At 44.3% G+C, this 24617-nt stretch overlaps 2 protein-coding genes across 6 annotated transcripts; both read left to right on the top strand.

Annotated features, from left to right (window-relative positions):
- The first annotated feature begins 510 nt into the window (after nucleotides 1-510).
- Nucleotides 511-5077, top strand: PTGES2 (prostaglandin E synthase 2). The gene is made up of 7 exons (XM_064727965.1): nucleotides 511-741; nucleotides 1678-1872; nucleotides 1969-2024; nucleotides 2601-2753; nucleotides 3286-3486; nucleotides 3799-3916; nucleotides 4309-5077. The coding sequence occupies exons 1-7, from the start codon at nucleotides 529-531 to the stop codon at nucleotides 4435-4437; spliced, it is 1065 nt and encodes a 354-aa protein (XP_064584035.1). The 5' UTR covers nucleotides 511-528; the 3' UTR covers nucleotides 4438-5077.
- A 2002-nt stretch (nucleotides 5078-7079) lies between these two features.
- ODF2 (outer dense fiber of sperm tails 2) lies at nucleotides 7080-24128 on the top strand. 5 transcript variants are annotated; one of them, XM_064727664.1, is made up of 21 exons: nucleotides 7217-7355; nucleotides 8060-8138; nucleotides 8808-8976; nucleotides 10142-10258; nucleotides 10890-11066; nucleotides 12214-12380; nucleotides 13405-13534; nucleotides 13831-13962; nucleotides 14806-14880; nucleotides 15492-15563; nucleotides 16119-16235; nucleotides 17097-17282; nucleotides 17574-17683; nucleotides 18376-18511; nucleotides 19092-19202; nucleotides 19381-19485; nucleotides 20045-20203; nucleotides 21054-21154; nucleotides 21688-21850; nucleotides 22170-22295; nucleotides 23032-24128. In XM_064727664.1, exons 3-21 carry the CDS (start codon nucleotides 8869-8871, stop codon nucleotides 23206-23208), a joined length of 2469 nt encoding a protein of 822 aa, XP_064583734.1. In that variant the 5' UTR covers nucleotides 7217-7355; nucleotides 8060-8138; nucleotides 8808-8868; the 3' UTR covers nucleotides 23209-24128. The 5 variants fall into 5 exon arrangements, with proteins under 5 accessions (XP_064583731.1, XP_064583732.1, XP_064583734.1 ...); XM_064727666.1 differs by lacking the exon at nucleotides 7217-7355 and adding an exon at nucleotides 7373-7393; XM_064727665.1 differs by lacking the exon at nucleotides 7217-7355 and adding an exon at nucleotides 7673-7807.
- The last annotated feature ends 489 nt before the right edge of the window (nucleotides 24129-24617 follow it).

Below are 24617 nucleotides of genomic sequence, written 5' to 3'. Positions count from 1 at the left end.
TCAAGCAGGGTCACCCCAGCACACACTGCACAGGATTGTGTCCAGACATTTCTGGAATATCCCCAGTGAGGAAGACTCCACACCCTCTCTGGGCAACCTGTTCAGGGCTCGGTCACTGTTCAGGAAAGAAGTTTTTCCTCATGCTCAGGTGGAACTTTCTGCCCGCTTCTCTTGTTCTATTGCTCGGCACCACGGCCTGGTCCATTCTATGCCCCCTCTCTGCAGATACTGATAGACATCGATGAAATCCCCTCAGCTGCCTTCTCTCGCGGCTGAACAGGCCCAGTTCCCTCACCCTTTTAACTGATTCTTTTACTCTCAGTTTAGGCTCTGGTGTGTTCTCAGATTTGATAATTAAAGGGCAGCGGGTCCGCCCCGTGTTGGCTGTCCCGTGCAGGGCGCGCCCTGGGCAAGCGCGGGGCTGCCATGCCCGAGCCCCGATCCCCGATCCCCGAGCCGCGGCCGTGCCGGGGCGGTGCCGCCGTGCCCGGGGCGGAGCGGCCGCTCTCCGCCCGCCCTCAGCCGAAGATGGCGGGTGCCGGCCGCGTCTGGCGGCTCGGAGCGCTGCTGTTGCCGCCAGCCTGGCGGCTGCGGGCCCCAGGACGAGCCTTCGGCGCCGCGGCGGGACGGGGAGGCAGCAGCGGCGGCCGCCTGGTGCTGGGCGCTGCGTTCGCTCTGGGCGGCACCGCCGGGCTGTGCCTGGCGGCGCGGCAGCGCCTGCGGGAGCACTCGGCCGCTGAGGTAACGCCGGCTCCCCCTGATCCCCGCCGTGCCCTCCCCGAGGCCTGCGGGGACCCCGCTGCGGCGGCCGCGAGCCCCCGGGGACAGCGGCTCCCTGCGGGCCGAGCGGCTCCTTCTGCCCCGCTTTGAGTGAGGGAAGAGCTGAGAACGGTCTGGGAGGCCCCTGGCAGAGCATTCCTTGAGGAGCCGTAAGGAAAGGCTGTCAGTGAGGGCTTCCTTGGGGGTGTGGAGCCTTTTCTGTTGTTGCTTTTTCGCAGCACCCGCGCAGGGTTGTGTAACCCAGTAAATTGTAAATGAGAAACAAAGCGGGGTGGCTGCATTTGTTCTGTAATGTGTGCGGAATGAGTGGCACGGCCTGTCGGGCTGCTGAGGTGCAGCAGCTTTGACAAACATCCCGTAGCTGATGTCACGGTGGCCCTGGGCTTTCCCTGCCTTGTCCCAGCTGTGCCCAGGTTGGTTAATCCTAGGAATGTGAATTTGGGCAGACACGTGCCTAAAATCAAATGCAAACTCTGCTCTCCCCATCTTGTGGCCTCAACAGAGGCTGTTGTGGGGGAGGGATTGTCTTGTAAAGGCTTTATTTTTATTTGTTTGAATATTACTGCAAATGGTTGTGTTTTTCTATAAAGTTCTGTTTTACAGAATAGAAACCATAAAGGGGTAAACTGTCTGGATTTAACCTTTTTTTCCTGGCTGTGAGTAGGAATTTCCAGCACATTAAATAGATGTGTAGAGAAACAGGTTATTGGTCCCAATGGATGGTGAATATTTTAATATTTGTCGCCATTTAAAGAAAGCATCTGATAGCCAGGATATGCTCGTGATCAGATATAGACACTGAATGTCAGAACATTTAGGACAGAAATAAGGGTGGAAGGAAGGTAGTGTTTATGTTTTTAGCAGAAAATTTAATCTTCTGTTCTCTTTCTTCCCCAGCTGCCTGCAGGGAGCCTGCAGCTCACTCTCTACCAGTATAAAACATGCCCTTTCTGCAGCAAAGTCCGAGCTTTTCTTGATTATCATGGACTGCCCTATGAAATTGTGGAAGTGAACCCAATCATGAGGAAAGAAATCAAATTCTCTTCCTACAGAAAGGTGCCCATCCTGCTAGCCAATGCTGGGAGCCCTCTGGTAAGTCTCCCTGACTTGGAGCCTTGGGGAAAAGATTAGAAGAATTTCCTTTTCAATTTAACCAGTTTATTTTAAATGGTTGCTTTTGTTTTTCAGCAATTGAACGACTCCTCGGTGATAATCAGTGCAATAAAGACCTATCTTGTTTCCAGGTAAGAAAACAGGGTGTTGAGAGAAGAGTTGAATATGGAGGACCCAGATTAAGTAGAGTTTTAGAAGACTGCTCTAAGTCTCTTGCTGACCTCAGGCTCTGAAGCTCTGGGTGACCTGAGCCTGGTTGTGATATTATGGGTGATGCCTATATATGTCATGATGTGTGTGATGTAAAGCAAAGCTTGTACCTTTCAGAAGTACTTTTTCATCTGTGAGATTCTGTTTGCACAAAACCTACTTAAACATGGACTAGAGTTAGTCAGTTATAACATCTAGAATGAAATGGCATTGTTGTGCCTATGGCCTGTCCTTTAGGTAGACTTGAGAATGGTAGGAAGTTTTATGCCTGCAGAAATTTCTGCTCCACCACAGACAAAGGTATGTGCACTAATAATAGTTATTTGCAAGTAGCTGTTTCAGTCTCTCTTTTTTTTTTTTTTTCAAATAGAATCTGGAACATGGTGCACTTACTTTTAGAGTAATACATTTTATAGGCTGTGTCTTTGAATCTGGCCTTTGCTCTTGTTCCTTTTTTGCAGGAGCCAGATCAGTGCTAACTGTGTTTCTGTTCACAGGAGGAATAGCTTAGAAGAAATCGTGTCCTTTTATCCACCTGTTAAAACAGTGACTGAAAAAGGCAAGGAGGTGGTCGAATATGAGAATAAATACTGGCTCATGCTGGATGAGAAGGAGACCAAAAGAGTCTATCCTGTCAAAGAAGTGAGAGTGTAAGTGCTCTTCAGTTTCTGGGCTCTCCAATTAGGGTTACAGCCTCCTCCATATGTACTCAGGGTTGATGTAGATGTAAAATCCCACTAGGGCTGACTAGTCTTGTCACACTCCTGTTAGTATTTCAAGCCTCATTGGTTGGTTTGCTGTGTTTGTTACATAATTCAAAACAAAGCTGTTAGACAGCCTGGTTACCACCACCATGGTCACACATGCCTTCAGCTGCCTCCAGTTTCCTTCTTGGCCTTTCCTTTGTGCCACAGAGGAATGCTATTGAGGGAAAATTTCTGTTCCTGCTTATTTCTCATATTGAGCAGAGAACCTAATGCTCTATCTTAGTCTTACATTCAGTTGGAGATTGGAGGAGCCTTGCCAAAGATAATTCTGCTGAGTGCATTTTAGAGAGGCCATCAGAGTACCTGGGTAAGAGTGTTTGACCTTGGAAGGATCTCTGGCTAAGGCAAATGTGATCCTGCCTCCTGTAGCCCTTCTATATGTACCTGGTTCACTGAAAACTTTGATTCCTTGCAGGGAAGAAATGAAATGGAGAAAATGGGCAGATGATTGGCTTGTTCACCTCATCTCCCCCAATGTTTATCGCACCCCCAAAGAAGCCTTGGCGTCTTTTGATTACATTGTGCGTGAGGGGAAGTTTGGCACCTTGGAAGGTCTCTTTGCCAAATACGTGGGGGCTGTTGCCATGTTCTTCGTTAGCAAGAGGCTGAAGAAAAGGTTGGTATCACTAAGCACCAAGTACACAAGAGGAGAAATAGCTCCTCCTTAGCTGTGAACCCCAGCTGTCAAAGAGCAGAACCTCAGAGTTTTAAACTGAACCATTTAATCCTGTATGAGTAACAACTGTACTTCTGTAACTGGAGGTACTGAACCTCTCTACTCATCCACTATTTAATTACTGACTGCCCCTTCACTCTGAAATACTGCCCTTACTTGCAAATCAAGACCAGCCCATAAGGTGAGAGGTGATAGAAGGTTAAAGAAAGAAACAAATTTGTGTGTTAAAAACTGATTCTTCTCTTTATGCAGACACCAGCTTCGAGATGATGTCCGAGAAGATTTGTATCAAGCAGTTAACGAGTGGGTGAAAGCTGTTGGCAAAAATCGACTGTTCATGGGTGGGAACCAGCCAAACCTTGCTGACCTGGTAAGGGCTGCATCCTTTTGGTTATTGTCAGGTGGATCACAAATTATCCTGCTGCTCATCTCTGTTAATACAGAGATGGTTAATGCTTAATACAAGTACAGGCAGGGAAGTTGAGCTACGTGAGATATTGTCCTTTGTGCAGTAATACAGTTCCCACATGGTGGGGACTTCCCCATAACTGCACATAGATCCTGATCCTTACTATTTCCTCATGGAAAAACATGCATATTCTTAATTACCTTTCTGCCATTCACTCCTCCTTGCTAATCAGAAGGATGGATCAGATGGCAGGACAGGGGAAGAGCCATACTGGCTCGGCTACTGAGACACTTGTACCCTCAGCCATTCTCCACTGCTTTCTCAGTGTTGTTCTGACCTCTCTGCTCTCACAGGCAGTGTACGGGGTACTCCGGGTCATGGAAGGGCTGGAAGCCTTTGATGACATGATGGCTCACACCAATATTCAGCCTTGGTACCAGCGCATGGAAGAAGTCATTGAAAAAACTGGAGTTGCAATCTGATGCCAGCTGCAGCTGCCTCCCTGAAGTACTTGCATGGTGAAAACTTCAGAAGAAATGGCTTTTATTTTTAGAGTTGACTGGTCACACCTAATGGACTGACTTGTGGACACAGAGATCACCCTGTTCAGAACATCAAGTTGCTGTGAGAGAAGGGTCCAGCTTGGTGTTTGTAGAAGGATGGGGACAGGTAAAAGAAAGAGATTTTGGTTGCTGCTGGAAAGGAGATGCTTTGAACTGAAGAATGCAATGAAAAGGCTTCTTTCAGATAAGAGACACCCTCAGAGCAGGTTACTGTAAAAGCAAGATGCTCTTGGCTGGTGTTATGGCTGTGTCAGATGTGGTAGGCCTGACCAGCTTTTGCCTCAGGCTGTCTTCTGCTATCATCCAGGTCACCTGAAGTGTTTTCCTAACTAAGACACTGGATACTGGTTTTTAAGTGACAATATTTCCTGCAATAGAATCTTGTAAACCTAGTGCTGAGGGAACTGGAGGAATCTGCAGTGCTGGAGAAGGCACCCTTCCTCTGACAGCAGCAAGGCTGCACTCAGCAAGGCATCTGCTTTCACTCTTCCATGTAAACGGTTCTCTCAGGATTTGATTCTGTACGGTCTGCAAGGATAAAGGCTGGCTTTATTCTGTCCTCTTTGTGAGATCTGAGTTCTTACTGTACCCTTTACACCCAAAGAACATGGCCTACACTGAAATCACAAATGCAGAGCAGTTATTGGAAAGGCTTGTCTTGCATGAGGTCTCTCTGGAATGTCCGTGAAGATCAGTTTGTTCTTGTTTTAGGAGAAGAAGGATTAAGAGCCATCTGCATGGCCAGGGGATCTCTAGATGTTTCTGTCATGCAAGAGTAACAAAGGATTTGCTGATGTGGCAATCAGATTAGGAGCTGTACCTGCAGCTAAGTCTTCTGAGCCGTGCTGGGTAGAATCATAGAATGGTGTGGGTTGGAAGGGACCTTAAAAACCATCCTATTCCAACCCCTGCCATGGGCAGGGACACCTTCCATTAGACCAGGTTGCTCCAAGCCCTGTCCAACCTGACCTTGAACACTTCTAGGAATGGGGCAGCAGCAGCTTCTCTGGGCAAGCTGTGCCAGTGTTCCCCATCCTCACAGGGGGGATGGTTTTTGTAACATCCCGGGTAACCCTGCTCTCTGTCAGTGGGAAGCCACTACCCCTTGTCAAAGTCCCTCCCTAACTGCAGAAACCGTACTTGTCATAGACATTGCAGGTTCAAATGTGAGTGATCCTCTAAACAGCCCAAGTATCCTTAATTATCACCTTGATCAAGTTCTGTTTCCCTAGAAGAACAGGCAGGTTTCAGGGAATCTGATTTGTTGTGATATTTCAGGTGCAGCTGAAGTTGGTCTGTAAATACAACTGCTTGTGCAGTGTGTGTTCAGGGAGAGTACCTTAATTGGTTATAACAATGGTGGTGATAGAGGTTTGCGTTTTTACTGAATGGAGGACTAGTTCCAAATTCAAATCTGACATTGAAAGGAGAATGAAAATGTTTACAGTACAAATGGCTGCGTGGCTGCTGTGACTTGTATTTCTTTAAACTGCTCTATACTGAAACTTGTGTCCGTAGTTTCAACAGGCAGTGTTCTTTTAAAGAATTTTATTGAGCATGCATAAACAGGAGGTTGAAGAAACCCTTGATGATAATTTCAGCATCCACCTCAACCTGAGAGGGAGGAAGAGATTTTCATGTTAAATGAGGATCTGAAGCACCAAGGGCTCAGTGATTCCACTTCTCCTTGCTGTGGTACATGAATCAGTCCTCTCAAGATGAATATCCGTAACACTAACATGCCAATAATATTACATTAAAATAAAGCTTGTTTCAGGTTTTTTTATCACCTTCTATGGAGTCTTAGAATGTTAAGGGATTGGAATGGACCTTAGAGATCATCTACTCCCAACCTCCCCTGCCATGGGCAGGGACACCTCCCACTAGACCAGGTTCTCAAGGCCTTATCCAGCCTGGCTTTGAGCACTGCCAGGGTTGGGGCATCCACAACCTCCCTGAGCAACTTGTGCCAGTGTCTCACCACCCTCACAGGGAAGAATTTCTCCCTAATATCTAGCCTAAATTTCCCCTCTTTCAATTTTCTCCTTGTGCTATTACTACAGTTCCTGATAAGGAGTCCCTCTCTGGCTTTCTTGTAGCCCCCTTCAGATCCTGCAAGGTGCTCTGAGGTTTCCACACGACCTTTCTGTTTTCCAGGCTGAGCAGCCCCAACTCTCTCAGCCTGTCTTTATATGGAGGGTGCTCTAATCCCCTTATCAACTTTGTGGTCTCCTCCAACATTTCCATGGCCTTGTGTTGGGGACGGCCAGAACTGCACAAAGTTCTGCTTAACAGGAAAAGTGGCGGTGTACACAATTGTGGCGTCACCTTTAACACTGTAAAACTCATGTCAAAGGCAACGCCAAGAAAACTGACTTATGAATCCACTTATTTCATGCTCTTTTCAGCCCTCCCCATTTCTGTAGGGATGAGCAGCCCCTCCTGAGGGTGCCGCAGCCGTGAGGGCGCTGCGGCCGGTGGGGCCGGGCCGCCCGAGGCCGCTCGTGCCGGCCGCATGGCGCTGCGGGCGGTTACCGGGGGCGGTTACCACCGCTCAGGGCCGTTCGAATCGCCCAATGGTGGAGCCGCGGGGGGGACGCCGGCGACGGCGGCCGGGACCCTGCGGCCGCTCCTCCTGTGCCTGGTGCGTGCAAGGTGCCCACAACTCAGTCCACAGCCGCCCCTCCACCTCTCACCGCACTGATGGGGAACTGAAGTCGCTGCGGATCCCGCGCCCAGCTGCCTGGTGAGAGCGCCGAGCCCGCGGAGGGCAGGGCGGAGCGGGGGGCCTCGCCCTGTGGAGCGTCCCCTCAACGTGTGGGCGTTCCCTTGTCTCGGTGGGTGTCTCCTCAGTGTTTGTGTGTCCCCTCAGTGTGTGAGTGTCCGCGTCCCCGGAATTATTCCTTCCTCCCTGCCTTTCGGGCTCCTTCCTGCTGGCAGGCCAGCGGCAGCCGTCGGCACCGGATAACGGCGCGGGCGGGCGGGCGTTGGGAGCTGCCGGGCCCGGCCGGTGAAGGCCTGCCCTGCTCGGGGCTGCGGGCAGCTCACGGCCCCCGGACCGCGGCTCTGCCAGCCTGGGGTGACCGCAGATTCCATGGAAAACCTGCGGAGATTGCGGGAGGAATGAATGGTTACGTGTGAGCCTTGTTGCTAAGGCAGGCACAGTGACGTTTGGACGTTTGGTTGTCACTCGTGGTGATTCAAAGGCTCTGTCAGTCCCTGCCCTGTTCCTGAAGTGAAGGAAGTGCTGCTGTGTTCTTTCAAAATTGGGGCTAGGATATGAAAGTTTGTAAGTGAATAGTGCCATCATGTAATTGTACAAAACATTTCCACTGTTTAAAACAATTTCCATTGCCTGTATGTTAGGAATTATAGTCTATCCTTTCCTCATCCTGTGCTTTACAGAAGAAACACACTAACTTTTGTTTTTTGAGTTCATGTACTTGATGTTTGAGCTTTGGTATTCTCTTCAATCAAAGGGAAGAGGATGTTAAGAAATTGGCACCTTTTCCTCTAAATCATTTTATTATTTCTGTAACAGGTGTTTCTCGACTGACACCGAAGATAGTTCCTCTACACCTAAGGCTGTGCGCAGGAAAGCCAAGGGCTTGAAAAAAGCTGTAAGTAACTTTACTTAGGCTGACAATATCCTTTCTGCCAGAATCAGGTTAGTGCTGCTGGTGGCTTTGTGTAAGATTTGCAATTACATTATGCCTTTACATCAACTGAGGCTCCAAGATGATGATCTGAACCTTGTGTCTCTAGGCTTTTCTGTGTTGTGTCAGGTTATGGTTATGTGTTTCTGTGGAGATTAAAGAAATGCTGTGATGCAATGGCTTTAAAGGATTTATGCTTAAAAAAGTTGTTCAAAGTTAAGCACATATGAAGGAGCATGCAGGTTCAGGGTTCTAGGATGGATTGGTATGATGATTTCCTGATGGTTTTTCTTAACTTTTCAATTAATTCTCCTCTTCTCCCTGCTTCAAATTTCTCTTTGTAATCAGATCTTGTTGGTTATGGGAACCCTTGATTTGCTCACTTGCTTTAAGACTTTGAACTTCAATGGTTCTTACAGACACCTGCTATTGATCCAGCTGTGTTTGATCTTCAGTAACCAGGTTAAAAGCAGAAAATACTGGAAGCAGAGGAATTGTTTGTGTTAATCCTGGCTTTACAGAAGAATAGAGTGAAGTTCAAAATGGCAGGTGCTCCTGATGAAAAGCTCAAATGTTAACCAAGGCTGGCCACTGTTTCTCTCTGAACACTGAAGGAAATGTTGTTGTTTCCAGTTTCCGTATTCACAGGTTTCCCTTCATTGCATTTCCCTTTCCCATTTGTGGGAGAAGAGCCATGAAGAACCGTTGCTCATCTCCCCCTTTGCACGTCCATGTGGATGAAAACACCCCTGTCCATGTCCATATTAAAAAGGGGCAGAAAACCACACCTGCAAAATGCCAGGTAGGAGTGTGTACCTGGTTGGTTGTAAGGGCTGCAGAGAAGGTGAATGGCCCTAGAAGCATCACAAAATCTGCCAGGTCTGTTCTACTGTTGTGTTAGAGCTATGAGACTTCATTTCATATTCAGTGCTGAATTTGCAGTGACACATTTGCTATGCTGATTTGTTGAAAGATGATTTTGGTGTGATACAGAATTGCTTTTCATGTTCATGTGAGAAATGTTGCTTCCAATGTTATCATTTTATTTCTTGGATGTGTGTCCTGATAATGTTTTCTGTTTGGCTTCATATCTGTTTTTAGGAGGAAAGCTTTGAGGAGAGGTAGGACTTAGGCATTTCAAGTAGCATCTTGATTGCATTAAAATAAAAGTACTTAGAAAAAGAATCTTCATTCACACCATCTTCTGGCATTAAGGGCATTCTCTGTCCACTGAGTTCTGCAGCCAAGAAGATCTCTTCCCAGCCTTATCCACAGGAGGCACAAGGCAAAACTGAAGCTGAGGTTCTAGCTATCCCATATCCTCTTTTGTTGCTGGATATTTATGGAAAGTTGTTCTAGAAAGTTGATGGAAGTTGCTATCTCATTCTTCCTTATCTACAGACATCCTGTTCTAAGTCTTGTATTAATTTTGTGTTTGTTGCTAATGGCAAATTTCATAATGGGATGGAATGACAGTGAAAATAACAAGTCTTATGAATTGATTGCCATTAGGGAATGTTTTACAGCATCTGATTTTTCACTAAGGTTAGAATTATGCAAAAACACTTTAACTCTCCTTCAGATAGAGCAGCTCAAGGTCAATACAAATAAATGTGGATCTTCTAGCTGGCTAGAGTAGGGAAAACACTTCCAGGGCTTTCCAAAATCAATCATGGTGTCAAATGATACAGCTGCTTTTTGGTGAGATGAATCTGGGATGGAGAAGGGATCTCCCAGGGATCTGTCAGGTCCTACATCCAGCCATCCTGCCAGCTGAATGTGCAATAATCTTTCCTTCTGGCTGGTGTCACCTTCTTTTGGTGGCTGCTACCTCATCTCACCTGATGCATCCTGTGAAGCACTACTGATCGTTCTGTTTTAATGATCTTTTGTTTGGTTTTGCAGCACTAAAAATTGCAAATGGTTCTTTAAGGCTCTGTAATTTGTTTTACTTTCTCTTTCTTTAGCAAAAGCACAAACAGAAATCTAAAGGGGACGGCGTGCGAGCCGTTCGGGTGAAAACTAAGGCCCCTTGGATACCCCCAGGCAAAACAAGCACTCGTGATACCATCTTGAAGTGGGAGGTACACCTGGTTTTGCTCTTTAAAACAAACTTTGAGGTTTAGCCAAGGTTGAAGAGAGCAGTTGTGTAGTGAGAGAGTTGGGCAGATCTGAAAGAAGGCTACTGTCCCCTACCATCTATTTGAAGTGTCTTCTGAAAATCTTTTTCAATGTAAATCTTTTTCAATCTTTTTTAATGTAGAAAAACTGAGAATTCATAAACAGCCTGTGGCCATGCCTTTCTGTCTCTAGAAGCCAGACACAATTATTTTTTTATTGTGATTTTACTGGTGCACTTCAAGATCTCATCTGGAGGCTCAGTGAGGGACTGCTGGTCTCAGTGTCTTCCAAAGCACAGAGTGTTTGTGTAGCATTGCATCATATTTTCTTTCTCATGGGTTGATAGTTTTGCCTGTTGTGTTCCTGGCATTTCCTAGATGAGGATTTGAGCTTTGATTAGATTTTCTTCTTTTTCATTGTACTCTTTCTGCATTCTTGACCTTTCCCAGATGGAAAGAGAAGAGCTGTTTGTAAACAATAATTTTTTCTTTCCTAGCCTTGCTGCAGTGATGTGACCCAGTCTCTGCTTTTTGGCAATGTTAGAATACTATTTATAATGTTACACTAAAAAAAATTATCCCCTTTATTCCCTAGAAAGAATCAGGTGGGCATCTGGGAGCTCTGCGTACCCCTGAGTGTGACAGGATGCAGTCCGTAATGCGCCTCAGCGACCTCTCCACAGACGACGATGATCCCGCCTGCTGCAAAATCAACAAATATGAAAAGAAGATAGACAGCCTAATGAATATGGTGGGAACACTGAAAAAAGAGGTGAGGAGACAATGGAAAGACCTGCTGACTGGGGGTTTGCAGCTGATCCTTTGACAAGAGGAGGCTGGAGGCAGGTCTTGGTGCAATGGAAGGCTGCCCAGGCTGTTGGTAGCTTGCTTGAAAATAAATCTGAATTGTTTAGAATAGCTGAACTATCCTAGTGAGAAATTCACTAAGCCACATTATGAAACATTTCAAAATATTATAAAATTAATAAGTTATTGGTGTGCTTTAGGTTCCAAGTAATCTCTCCTGCCCAAGCCCAAAATATGAAAACTGATGACTACAGAAAGTGAAGAACACAATGCATTGATGTTTTATTGTCAAAAAAATCCCCTTATTCAATGAAATTGTTTCTTCAGTGAAATTGAAAAACACAATGCATTGATGTTTTATTGTAAAAAAATTCCTTTATTCAATGAGATTGTTTCTTCTGATTCAGTTTTAAAAATGTGCAACCCAGTGATGTTGTGTTTTCCAGATAAATAGGCTCTTATGTACTTGACACCACTTAAAAATACGTGGGAGATGTTCCCAACTCTCATAATATGCATCATGATGGGGGTAAACTGCATTCTTAACATTGAGTTAACACTCAGAGTGGCAAATTCTGTATTATTATTTTACTCAAAGCTACATGGGCATCAAATCAGTGAACAAGAATAGAATTTGAGGATAGAAATTCTTACATCAAGCATTTTCCATTTTATTTATGCTATGAAATTTAATGGAATTGCTTGCATGATTATAGAACAAAAATCAACTTTAGAACCACAGAATCATTAAGAATCACAGAATGAACTAGGTTGGAAAGAGCTGTGAGATCATCAAGTCCAACCTATGGCCTTAACACCTCCTCATCAGCTAAAGCATGGCATTGAGCATGTCCAGGCTTTTTTAAAACACATCCAGGGATGGTGACTCCACCACCTCCTTGGGCAGCCCTTTCCAATACCTGACAGTGAAGAATATCCCCTGACACAGCTTGAGACCATTTCCTCATGTCCTGTCACTTGGGAGGAGATACTTAATTTTTTTTTATACTTTCAATAAGTTAATTGACTATGAGTGGTTCGCTGATTTGGGATGTGGATTATGTGTATCACTTCCAAAGCCCCATGTTTAAGTTTTATTCCAATATCTTCAGGTCAAGATGCAGCAAATGGAGGAACAGGAGGAAATCACAAAGCGTCTCCTGGAGGAACAGAAGGAAGAACTGAATGAGATGACACAGGAGCTGGTGGAAACAGAGAATGAGAACTCGCGGCTCCGGCGCAACATTGAGCGTATAAAGGAGGAGAAGGACCTGACTGTGTAAGAAAGCTTCACTTCTCACTGTTCTGACCTTGTGGTATCCACAGGCACCTCCCTTCTTTACTGCTGACATGATTTGAGGTTGTAGTTGCTGTTGAAGAACTGATGCACTTGGATTTTTTGTCACCTTTTAGAAGGGGGTTCCAGATTGCAATAGCTGCAGGGAAGGGCTCTAGGATGATTTTTGGAATGGGAAAATATCCCTACTTTGAGAGGAACCTCAGAGCAGTTGGCTTGTGTGGAGGGTCAGCCTGGCTCTGCTGTTAGTATTTTGAAGATTAAGGGATTCTGTTTGAGTTGTGATGATATTGATAGAACAATAAATGAATAAATATGGAGCTGAAAACTAAAGGAGAATTTTTTATCTTTATAAAAATCATACAGAGCCAGGAGTGACAGCCCCTGAGAGGACTGAACCATAGGCTTTTTTTCTTAGTGATCCTGAAGGTCTGCAAGTCTGACATTTTTGCATCTACTTTGTATCTAAAGAATTAGTGAAGTTTGTGTCTCCAGAGGGACATTAGTGTTTTAGGAGAGTTAGTTTTACTTTTCCATAAGAGGTATCACTTGGAAGTTAATACTTTCTGTTCCTTTCTCAGAAAACTCTAGGAATGCTTCTAAGATTACAAGTGCTGGCTAAAAACATTGAGCTGCATATCTTGGTGTGCTCTTCTGTTTTTTTGTTTGGCCATTTGGAGTCTTATTTCTGGTGTGGCATCAGTGCCCAGGAAAAGCACAGCATTGTGTTTTGGGTTTAGCAGTGTGCTCACTTTTGTATAAGCCTGGTTTGTCCTCTCTAAATGTCATAGCTGTGATCTTAGCAAGCTCCTGGTGTCTGCTTTCTGCCTTTCCTCAAAGCAGCTTCCACACTGATAGAGGGTAGATCTTAAGCAGTTTTTGTTTAGAGCTTTTATCCGCTGATTTGAGCTTTTTATTAATTTTAACTCAATCAACTCTATGTCAACAGTGGCTGGTAAAGCTGCCAAAGCTTCTTGTTCCTCTGATGGCTGAATTCTCCTTGCAGGCTACAGAAGGAATGCTTGCAGCAGGAGAAGGAATGTTTGATGAGCAAGCTGAGTGAAGCAGAAAGGGATGGAGCTGCAGCTGCCAGACAGATCCATGCCCTGAGAAATACCATTGGGAGACTCAACATTGTAGGCATCCCTTTTTGTTCGTGCCTTTTGTCCTGTTATATGGACGTCTTAAAAAAGTAATGTTATAGTTGCCAATCCACTAAAATCTAAGGAAATGTGGAGGAATTTAACCACCCTTAAGGTTTGCTGGTTTGGTTTTAAAGTGGGGTATTTACTTCCAGTTACCTTCTGCAGAGAAGTGAACAATTACATCCTTTTGTTTATGTTTTGTGGGTTTGGAGTTACTGTGTTTTGTTTTTCTCATTCCTTTCTTTATTTTTGTTTCTTCATTTGTTTGTTTAATGTTGTTCCTTCAGGAGAAGCACATGAGCAGCACAGATATAAATGCTCTAACGAGGCAAAAAGAGCTGCTGCTTCAGAAGTTGAGCACCTTTGAAGAAACAAACCGCACACTCCGAGAGCTTCTTGCAGAGCATCAGTCTCGGGAGGTGAGAGCTGCTGGGTGTGGAGCCTGGCTGATTACAGGAGGCTCCTGGGCTGGAAGGGAATTTTGAGTTTGAAATTTTCAATTCTTTTTCCCAGCCCTGCAGACCCTGTCCAACCCATAAATGTTGGATAATTTTTATTTGGGTTTTTTTCTTTATTTCTGCCTAATTCATAGAGTAAAACTGGCTTTTCTGCTCTGAGGATGGTAGAGCCTCTAAGTCTCTGACAGCATTAAAAGGTTCAAGCCTTCTATGTTGCCAGCTGTCTCCTCTGGATATGGCTGTATCTGCTGATCCTGCTGGTCTCAAACGCTGCTGTTGCTGGAGTCTGAGGACTTGATATGGCCTCAACTCATGGGAGCCTATGGATATTCAGAACTTTGATTTTGTAGGCTGTGAGGGCAGCAGAAACAATTCTGTGCTGCACGTACAGAACCATTCTCTACTGTTAATAAGAGCAATAGGAAAATGAAATTTCTATTTTTTCTGTAGTTGATATTCCATTTCAGCAAAAGCAGGCTGGTGGTAACAGTTACCTCAGCCATCACTGAGGCTGGATAAAAGGTCTGAATTCTTCCACATGACTTTCCCTGAGTAGTGGGAGAGTTCAGAATGATCTTATATTGCCATCATGCTTTTTATTTTAATCTTTGGCTGGGAAGTGGAAGAGCTTTCTGAGCTGGATACTGATACGTGAAATATTTTGTGAGTGTGATATTTCTGTATATCTTCTAAGAATTGCTGCAGCAGCTGGGAAGAAATAGTTGATTTTCCCAGTTCCATTTAAAGAACCTGTATAAAATTGACTTTTTAGTTAACAATTTTTCTCATGCATTTATTTTGTAGAAAGATGCCCAGAAGGTTATGGATCGACAAGCAATGCTGCTGAAAAGGCTGGCTGACATGGATGCAGAGAACATGGTGAGCAAACCACAATCTCTCATTTCTTTAATGCTACAGCAGAGAGATCTAAAATGACAAGCCCTTCTTTGTCTTATATTACACTGTCAAATCTTACTCTAGTGCCTTTTAGGTCAATAAAATAATTATTTGAGCTTTTGTGGCAATCAGAGCTACTACATTGCTCCTCTGGTTAACAGCCTGCATTTAAAAGTGGGTAGAGTTTCACTGCCTTCAAAATATGGGGGCTTAGAATGGGAATAATTCTGTATATTGGGCTCTGTCACTGAATGAATGCCAGTTTTTTGTTAATTTCCTTCTCTGTAAACTGAGACAAAGAGTTCTTGTATTTACAGAAGCCACAAAACTTGCTGTGGGACATAGGTAAATGCCCTTTTTAGTCTGTGGAGTGTATATGGTCCTGACTGGATATCCTGTGCCCTGTTGCACAAATGTATGTGTATTCCTTTTGCATCCTGTTTTTGTGGGGAAGAGGATGCTGTTGTTGTGGACAGCAGGCCATGCCACAGATCAGGTGGTCTTGACAGGGAGGCAGTTACACCTTTTGCCTTCTACCTGCCATCCTAAATGTGTTTGTTCCTCAACATCTGCATGGTGTTTGTTTTTTCCAGCAACTTCAAATCAGGCTTCAGGGAAAAGAAAAAGAAGTGGAAACCCTCACACTTCAAATAGTGGCAGAAAAGGTAATTTTGTTTTTCTGTTTTTCCTTCTCTTTTCTACTTTCCAGTTCTGTAAAATCCCAGGCAGTCCAAAACATGAGGTTGTTTGCAGACTGCTGTTTTGAGGTCAGATGACCAGCTTGCTTGTAAAACTAGGCAGATACCAATACTCACACTATTGTGGTTCCATATTCTGTTAATAAGACACCTCTGACAGGGATGGATAGGTAGAATTCTCTTTGCTTGGGCACTGAATTGCCATTCTGTTTAAGGTCCTGTTTGTTCCCTATGGCAAATTCCAATCTGTTCCTTAGTTTAGAAAGTAAAGGAGGAATGCAGTGGAAGAGATCAGCTATGAAGGATATTTTGCTCTAGAATATACCTTTCATGCCAGTCCCTCACATGTGCTGTAAAATAAATGGCTGCTCATTTGTTCCCTTGTTGAAGAGCTGAGAGTCCACCTGGAGGTGGCTGGAGATCATTCAGTGAAGAAATCTGAGCTTACTACTGCATATTATAAAGTGTTCCTTCTATTAGCTTGTTGAGTAAATCACATCTGTCTTGTTCTTGCTTATCTAGGAACAGGCAAAGAAAGCCTTTGAGCTTGCCAGATCCCTGGAGTCTGTGAAGGCCCATTTACAGGCCCAGCTGAGGAGCAGAGAAGCTGAGAATGACCGTCTGGTTGCACAGCTGCAGGTACGGCTGCCCTGCTCCCTGGGGATTGTCTCTTCCTTTGCTCCCATGGCCTGGATTCACTCACAAGGGGAGGAGCAAAAGCTTCTCACAGAGTCTGGGTGACTGAAATATTGGCTGGTGATGTTTATTGCATTAACACACAGCGTGATTTTCAAATTAAGTAAGAAAAGAGAAATCTTTTAACTTTTGAGGCCTGAGGCAAGATCTTAGCCTTAAGGTCTATGTGCATTAATTAGATTTTCTTTTTCCTAAGTTTGTTGCTCCATAATTATTGAAAAGGTGGCTTTGGTTTAGTCAAGCATCAAGACAAACTGAAACTATTTAATTTGATTTTTTGGAAAAATGCTGTGCCAGTTTGATCAACCTCATTAATCTGTTCTCCAGTATAAATGAGGAGGAGAAAGTTCCTCTGGTGTATTTTGATTAGACTTTTATATTTAGCATATGTTGGGATGATGTTACAAGGAACATAAATGTGCTAGTAGTTTAAAGGAGCTTTAATCTGTTCTAGTAAGAGCTGCATAAAGCAACATTATTATATGCAAACATTTCATCAATAAAAAGAATTTTCTCAGGTAGATCAAAAGACTGTTCCAGTATTTATATTGGTAAGGAGAGAAATCAAATTTTAGGAGGCAGTTTATGAAAGAAGAAGACTCCTGGAAGAAAAGGAAGATGTCATGCTGCCATCTCTTTCAGCATTTAGACAGGATTGTGTAGATGAAACCTGACTGCAAATACCTCCAGACTGAGCACTGGGGATTTGTGCCTGGTTCTCATCACCATTTCTAGGAAATTCGTTGCTGCTTTGGGTTTGCAGGTGTAATATGTGCATTAATCCATATTGTGGTTCCCTTGCAGAATATGGAGATCAGTGAAAATCACACTAAGGGAGAGATGGACTGTCTTCTGGAGCAGCTGCAAGACCTGAGGTGCAAAGCAGAGAGTGATAAAGAGGCCCTGAAGAAAGCGGTCCGTGCACAGAAAGAGCGGGCGGAGCGGAGCGAGGAGTACGTGCAGAAACTGACTGCCCAGCTAGCAGAAAAGGTACTGCTGCAACAGGGGGGGCCTTGTTTGAGGGCATGATTTTAAATTCTTGACTTCTAGTAGCAGCCCTGGGGAGAGTCTTTTCTCTCAACTAATGAAATTTATTTCTGTCTTGATGCCATGGCCCATTTATGCCAAATTTAGAACAAATCCAGTTTGCTCAGCTGTCAGTGTATTCGCTGCATGTCCTAAGTTAAGGGCATTTCTGTGTATTGTCTGCATATCTCACACCAGTGGTGATTTTGCCTTCTCCCTTACTTTTTTCCCTCTTGTATTTCCCCTGTCTGACAGGAAAGTGCTGTTGCTGAGGCCCAGTGCAATCTCGAGGCCTGGAGGAATCGCTGCAGCAAAGCCATGAAGGAGAAGGATGACCTGGAACTGGAAGTTGTTACACTGAACAGGTTAGAGGAAAATCAGTGCAGAGAAAGAAGCATGAGTGGGGATGAGTTCAAAGTTCAAGGATAATTTATTTGAATAATAGCATTGAAATGAATATTTTAATTGGATTGCTTGTAAATAACCAAGCAAAATCAGCACTGGCTAAGGGCTAGAGCAGAGTTTGAAGAGGTGGAGAGAGATATGTGACTTCTGCTGCTGCCTTGCCACAGCAAAGGCAGATTCTTTAAGCTTTGCTGACTCTTAAAACTGTTCTTTTGCCATTTTGTAATGCTTTGAATTAAGATTATTTTTGTTTTGAGATATTTTTGAATAGCTGTAATGGAAGATATGAAAAGACATAAGTAGTACAGTTGATGCCAGTTTTGTTGTGAAGGTAAATAAATATGTTGGTATCACTGCAGTACAGGTGTTGCTGCAGGGAAAATTAAGTAGGTATGAGGTGAGAGAGGAAAATCTTTATCCTGTCCATCTTTGAGACAATTCATTTGAGCTCCAGGGAGACAACTCCAGTGAATTTCCAGGAGGTATAAAAAGATTGAAATAGTCAAACAATGTTAACAGAGAGGTGTGCATACATGACTGGAGAAGGAAGATGAAAGGATAGGGAAAAGCCATGTTCCTGAAGCTGGTTTTCAAAGGTTAGGAGCCTTACTCTTCTTGTCACTTAAGGATGAATTTTGTTTCTGTGTGGCAGCCGTGTTGCAGACCTGACGGAGCAACTGGCGAGGATCCAGGAACAGACACGGGACGAAAACGAAGCTTTGGTGGATAAACTACAGCAACTGACTGGAGAGAACAGTGCTTTGAAGAAAGACAATGAAAAACTGAAGGTCAGTGACTCTAAGGGTTTGAAGATGAAATGCTAGGAGGAAAAGAAGGTGGAATTATAACAACTTGCTTGGCCACTGAGGGCAGAGTCAAATTTCACCCGTTGTTCCTGTACAGTTTAAACCAGTTCATATAACCTGGCTGAGACAGGGCCAGTGTGCTGGGGGCAGACACAGAGAGTGTACACACTGGGAGAACTGTGTTCCTTCCATGTTTTGGCTACAAATATCTCCAACTACTGTTTCATCTAGCTGGGATCTTGAATCTGGTCCTTACACCTTCGAGAACAAACAGCTGTTGTAGCTTATACAGAGAGAATGGTAATCTCCAGAACAAAAAAAAAATGACTGACATATTTCTTCTGTTGTCCTTTACCATGAGTGATCTTGTGGGTGACCTACATCTTTTTTTTCATCCCAAACCTCTGTGCTCTGCTGATGCAAATTTGGCAGTCTATTGAAGTCTGGAAAGTTTTGGCAACTTGCATGGACAAAACTGTATTTTCTTAGTCTAGGCATCATTAGACAGCTCACATGGCAGGTACTTCCAAGCACTCAATGGAAGATGTTTTCTTTTTTTCAGGCTGCTCTGATTTCAATGGAGGACAAACTGAACCAGGCACAGATGGAATTGCAACATCTCCAGAACTCTGTCAGGAGCTACGAAGGGTTGATTGAAACCTACACGGCACAGGTAGGTCTCAGAACCTTCAGCCCTTGCACAAAGGTGTTTTCTCCTTCCTCTGTGGCTTATTCTGTAATGCCTTAGCTATTGCCAGCTGGAGCAGTTTCAATTACTCCAAGGCATTGCAAACATGTGTTGAAAACTATTTATAACAGATGAAGTCTGGGGTCTTTTTTTGAATGTCCAGGCACAGATGGCCCGAAAGGAGGCAGATGAACTGGCAGCAAGACTGGAGAAGTGTGAAAAAGAGAACGAGACATTAAGGGATGAAATGAACAGGGAGATTGAAGAGGTAACTATCCCTCTAAAGACATGTTGTAGACATTCATGTGTCTTAGTGTTCTGAATCTAGTGAAAAACAGCTGGGAATAGGAAATAAAAGGCTTATCTTGCCTTTTGCATCAGTTTTTTCTCAGGACTTGTTCAATGGGTTTTGCAGAATGAACAATTAGCAGCTTCTTTCTGACTATATGGCATTGTTCAGAGGTGTATAAATTACTTAGTGTGTCCTTTGCTGCAGAAATAGTGGTTTTGAACAGTGGATTAGATAGGTTACACCATTATATAATGTGGAACAGCTGACCTCAGAAGCAGAGCTTGTATTTCCAGTAAAATTGAAGCCCACAATCCAAAATACTCCTTCTTACACAATCCATGGGGAATTTCAGATCCTAAGTGAAAGCTTTCTGGAGCAGGAAAAGACCTTAGGCTTTGAACTCCAGCACTGGCCAAATATCCACACAGTGTCATCATGGTTGTGGACTAACAAAGCTTAATTGAAGCTGAGAATTTTTTTAGTCTTGATCCTATGAACATTTGAGAGTTCCTCACCTTCTCTTCCTTAATTACAGACTCGTCAGAAGTTCCAGAGCCAGCTTGCTGAGCTGGAGAAGCTGCCTGAGATCCTGAAGTACACTGAGACCCAGCTGGCCGAGTGCCACCAGCAGCTCATGTGTTACGAGAAGAAGAACGGGGACCTGTGTGACATGATTTCAGATCTCCGTCAGCTGGTAAGGGACTGGCAGAAAGTGCCCGTACCAGTGCAGAGCTCTGCGAAATCAGATTGAGTTCTAATCACGGCAAGGTTCAAACTTCGGCTCTGTTCTCGTCTCTTTTTGAAAAGATTAAACGTGCACTGCAAAATAAAGGTGTGTGCCATGTCTTTGTGCAAGAAGTTAGCGGCTTTGCTGGTAGCATTCCTTGATATTTGAAAGGTTTCTCATCCCTTGGGGCAGAATCTTTCTGGGACTTGTTAGCAGCCATGGCAGCACTTGCTAATGCCAGCCCTTGTTTCTGTTATCTCATCCTCCTGTAGTTTTCTGGTGATGGTGCTGGCCCAACTATTTTCTCACTCTCATTTCAGGTTGTTTTCCCAGTTTCTGTTTTTTGTTCTCAGAAAGACTGTGTAAGTATTGCAGGACAATTTCAATCAGGGATGACATCTACAGCTGTGCCTCACAACAGCACATGATCTCTCTCTGACCACTTTAGTCTGCTTGGTTTGGAATTATAACCCTCCCTGGTGTTTCAGGATTTCTCTGATGCTGTTGTGGGCTGCTGGCATGTTTGTGGCTGCTGTCCTTGTGTGTGTGCTTGGTTTGTAGCTGCTGCTCTACATGCAGGAATTTACAGGCCTGTTTTTTCTTTTGCAGTACAGATGAGTTTTCCTACACCTTCCCAGACTGTAAGCATCAGCAAAATGGATGTTTAGTTCCTTTCTATCCATGGTTCCCTTTCTGAAGCTCTCCAGAAGTTATGAATGGAACATATTTCCTTCTGAGAGCTGCATATGTTTTAGATGGCTGGACATGTGTGTGTGTAGTGACTGCTCTGTGAAGTAATTAATTCCTATAATTTTAGATTGACCTCCAGGGGGACAAAATGGAGATGACAAGAGAGAGATATCAGTCTGCCCAAGAGGAGAAAAAGCAACTCACCTTGAAGGTGGAGGAGCTAGAAAGGTTAGAAATACTAGGCTCTCTTGCTTTTTTAACCTTCCATTTCCATTGTTTTTACAGGGGATTGAAACAGCTTCAGTCCTGTTCCAGTTCCCCACATGCCTCCAGGATTCTGTGCATTTGCCTATCCCACAAGGTTCTCTAATCTGTAGCTATCCACTGAGAGTTATATGCTTTTGCAGCAGCACCTGTTGTGAATGTTGTTAGACAGGATGATGGCTTAGAGAGCAAAGAAACCAGCTCATTGTCCAATCTAGCCTGGCAATTCTGAGGTTACTAGATACTACAGTATTTTTACCTATGTTTATGCATTTCTTTTAGTGCCAATGTCTCAGAAAATGCAGGTATATGGGTACTCTGTTGGTCCTTCAATATTTGAAATTATGGTTTGTGGACTGGAGAACATTTCCTGGGGCTCTCACCTTTCAAGCGGGAATAGAATCTAGTACCAGAGGAGTCAGGACCTGACAAGAGGCAGAATGAAACACACTCCATTTAAAATGAATAGGTTTCCTTCCCTTATTGTCTTAAACTAGAAAACTAGAATCCACGAGTGCCCAGAACATAGAATTCCTTCAGGTCATAGCAAAACGCGAGGAGTCGATCCACCAGTGTCAGCTGCGGCTGGAGGAGAAGAGCCGCGAGTGCAGCTCCCTGGCACGGCAGCTCGAGATGGCCATTGAGGATGCCAAAAGACAAGTGAGTGATTTTTCATGGTTGTGAATTCACCCAAAGCTACCCAGGCTGTGAAAGGGGAACAGCAAGAATGCTGAAAATATCTTATGATCAAACCCAGTAAAATCATCATGTTCAGTGAAATACAAATAATGTGCTGGTGCTATTTGTCAGCACTGTTGAAGAACTGAACTTGGTTTACAACAGAGAAAAGCACAAGGCTGAGCTGCTGTTTATGTATGAGAATGTGTCACTTAAACTTTAAAGGGTTTTTGTGGGCAATGGGTAGGGAAAAAACATTCTTCCACAGACATCCCTTTAACAAAGTTGTTGTTCTGTGTAGGTGGAACAAGCTCGAGAACGAGCAGTCTCCAGAGAGAGGGCAGCCCAGTCGAAGGTGTTGGATTTGGAGACCCAGCTGAGCAGGAATAAAACAGAGCTGAACCAGTTGCATCGGAGCAAAGACGATGTGAGTGGCTTGTGGGGGATAGTCCTGCTGTACTGGTGCCCTGGCAACAACTGGATTCCATAAATCATCCTGTGGATGTGCTGCTGAAGTCATGCAGGGCTGTGTCTGAACGTGATGTGCTGTTGTGTGTGTCCATGGGTGTGTGACATAGGACATGTCACCAGTTCAGGACTGTGTAGTAAGTGATAGGCACGTCAGAGTACAGTGATGTGAGTGAACTGGTGTAAAGTTATGTGTGTGCAAGAAAAGAATCAGACTTTCCTTGTGTTCAAAGTAGATTTGCACCAGGTATTGTGGACAGATTTCAATTTCATTTCGCCTGTAACAGAGAATGCAATTCCCCTTCTAGATGAAAGGATTTCTTCTAGAGGACTTGCAATCTTTTGTTCTGTCCTATTTACCTTGCTTCCTTGCTTTAGTTTCACTTGGAATTGTGTTATCTGATGGATCAGGTTAAGTTCCTTTTCACAAAAGGGTGTGTTTAATTCCCGGTAACGACAGCTAACACATTTAAAAGCCCAACTGATAAGCCACATTATCTCCTGCTTTTATCAGCTGATTGCTGAATGGAGTTGGGAACGAGCAGAAATTATAAATATCACAGCACCATCTATGGTAATGTCATCTGGAGCTGTGCTAATTCTGGCTCTCCTCAGCACTTTGGGGGAAGAGTTTAACACGAGCGGGGTGAATGTTGCTGCCTTTCTTTCAGCCGCATTTTTGCTCCCCTGTGCAGGCAGAGCGCCGATACGAGAGCCGCCTCCAGGACCTGCGGGATCGGCTGGAGCAGTCGGAGAGCACCAACCGCAGCATGCAGAACTACGTCCAGTTCCTCAAGTCTTCCTACGACAACGTTTTCAGGGAATGTCCTTTACTGGGCTCCTCCCTCAGCCCCACTCGCTCTCTTCTCTGAGAGCAATGCTTTGCTTGCACCTTTTTTAAGCACACAGAAGCTTTGTTTCAAAAGCCATATTGATTTAGAAAACTGGATAGCATTTCAGGGTCACTGCGGGGAGATGTTTTTATTGCAGAGTGATAAAATAAAATTGTGTTGGCATCTGATCAAAATGTGGGGTATCAGGCAATATCAGCAATACTGGTTTGGTGCTGGAGGTTGGTGTTACACCATAAACCAGGTGGTTTACATATAATGGAAAAGATCCTTTTCCTCCTGTTAGGTCATGATGGTTTCAGCTCTTAAAACCTGTCAGAGGTTTGTTGAGTGTGTTAATTCTTGTAAGAGCTCTCTTCGTGCTTCACTTCTCATGCGGTTTCTCTGTTGGGGAGATCATGTGGGGGTTTTTTAAAATAATTTTTTATACTGTTGGTGTGATGCTGAAAATAACTGAGGTGCCTGGGCTCTACACTCACAAGAGATAGTCTCCTGCATAACCACAGTGTTTGTAACAATTTTATACCAGAAATTATGAGTTTGGTTTGGTTTTTTATACTTGATTCTTATACTCCCTGATCCTTACCTTTATTTGTGTGATACTAATGTTGCTTTACTCCTCTTACCCTGATTTTCTGATCCTGACTATACCCACCCAGGACTGAGCCAAAACAATTAAATTTGAAGGAAATCAGTGTCATTTCATTTGAGATCTTGGTACAAATGCCATGTGAGTTCTGGGGGTGTGTGAAATCCTGACTTTGCCTTAAGCCAACTAAGGAGCAGCTGGATACATTCAACTTCATCAAATTCTCCTGCGTCTTCTGGAAAATTGGGTCTTTTGTGTTTCAAGTCTCTGAAGTCCATGTGCTCTCTGGTGTCCTGTTTTTTCTACTAAATGCCTCTTGGGGGGGGGACAAAAATAAACATTGTTTTTATTTTTTCTCTCTTTTGTATCTTATTTATATGCTGTGTGATGTGGTCACTGGCAGTATTTGCCGTGAAAGTTTTCTAAACTAACCAGTTTTTGAAAGATCTGTAATTGTGCGTGTTTAACAATTTAAAAATCCCAGAAGTGCTGTGGGAGAAACCGATAAACTACATTTTAATTGGTTGTGGTGGGGATTTCATCTTTAGGTGCTGTGAAGTTGGAAAAGCAAACGCATCCCGGGGCTGTTGGTGCAGGCCGCTGAATTCCAAACTATTTCTGTGGTTCACGGGTGGAGTATTCCCTCTGCTTCTGCAGCACAAGGCAGCTCTGGGCAAGAACACACAGAATAAATGGGAAATCGGTGAACCCGCGGCTGTTTTCCGGCCCGCTCCTTAGCGCAGCGCTGCCGGAGGCGGGATTCGAACCTGCGGCCCCGGGGCGTCACTCGAACCCGCGGCCCTGGCCGGGCCCCGCCTCTCCGCCAGGGGGCGGCACCGCC

This window comes from Zonotrichia leucophrys, chromosome 17 (genome assembly GCF_028769735.1).
Source record: "Zonotrichia leucophrys gambelii isolate GWCS_2022_RI chromosome 17, RI_Zleu_2.0, whole genome shotgun sequence".
NCBI lineage: Eukaryota > Metazoa > Chordata > Aves > Passeriformes > Passerellidae > Zonotrichia > Zonotrichia leucophrys.
Note: the sequence above shows the minus strand (reverse complement) of the source record. Positions and strands in the feature narration are given on the sequence as shown.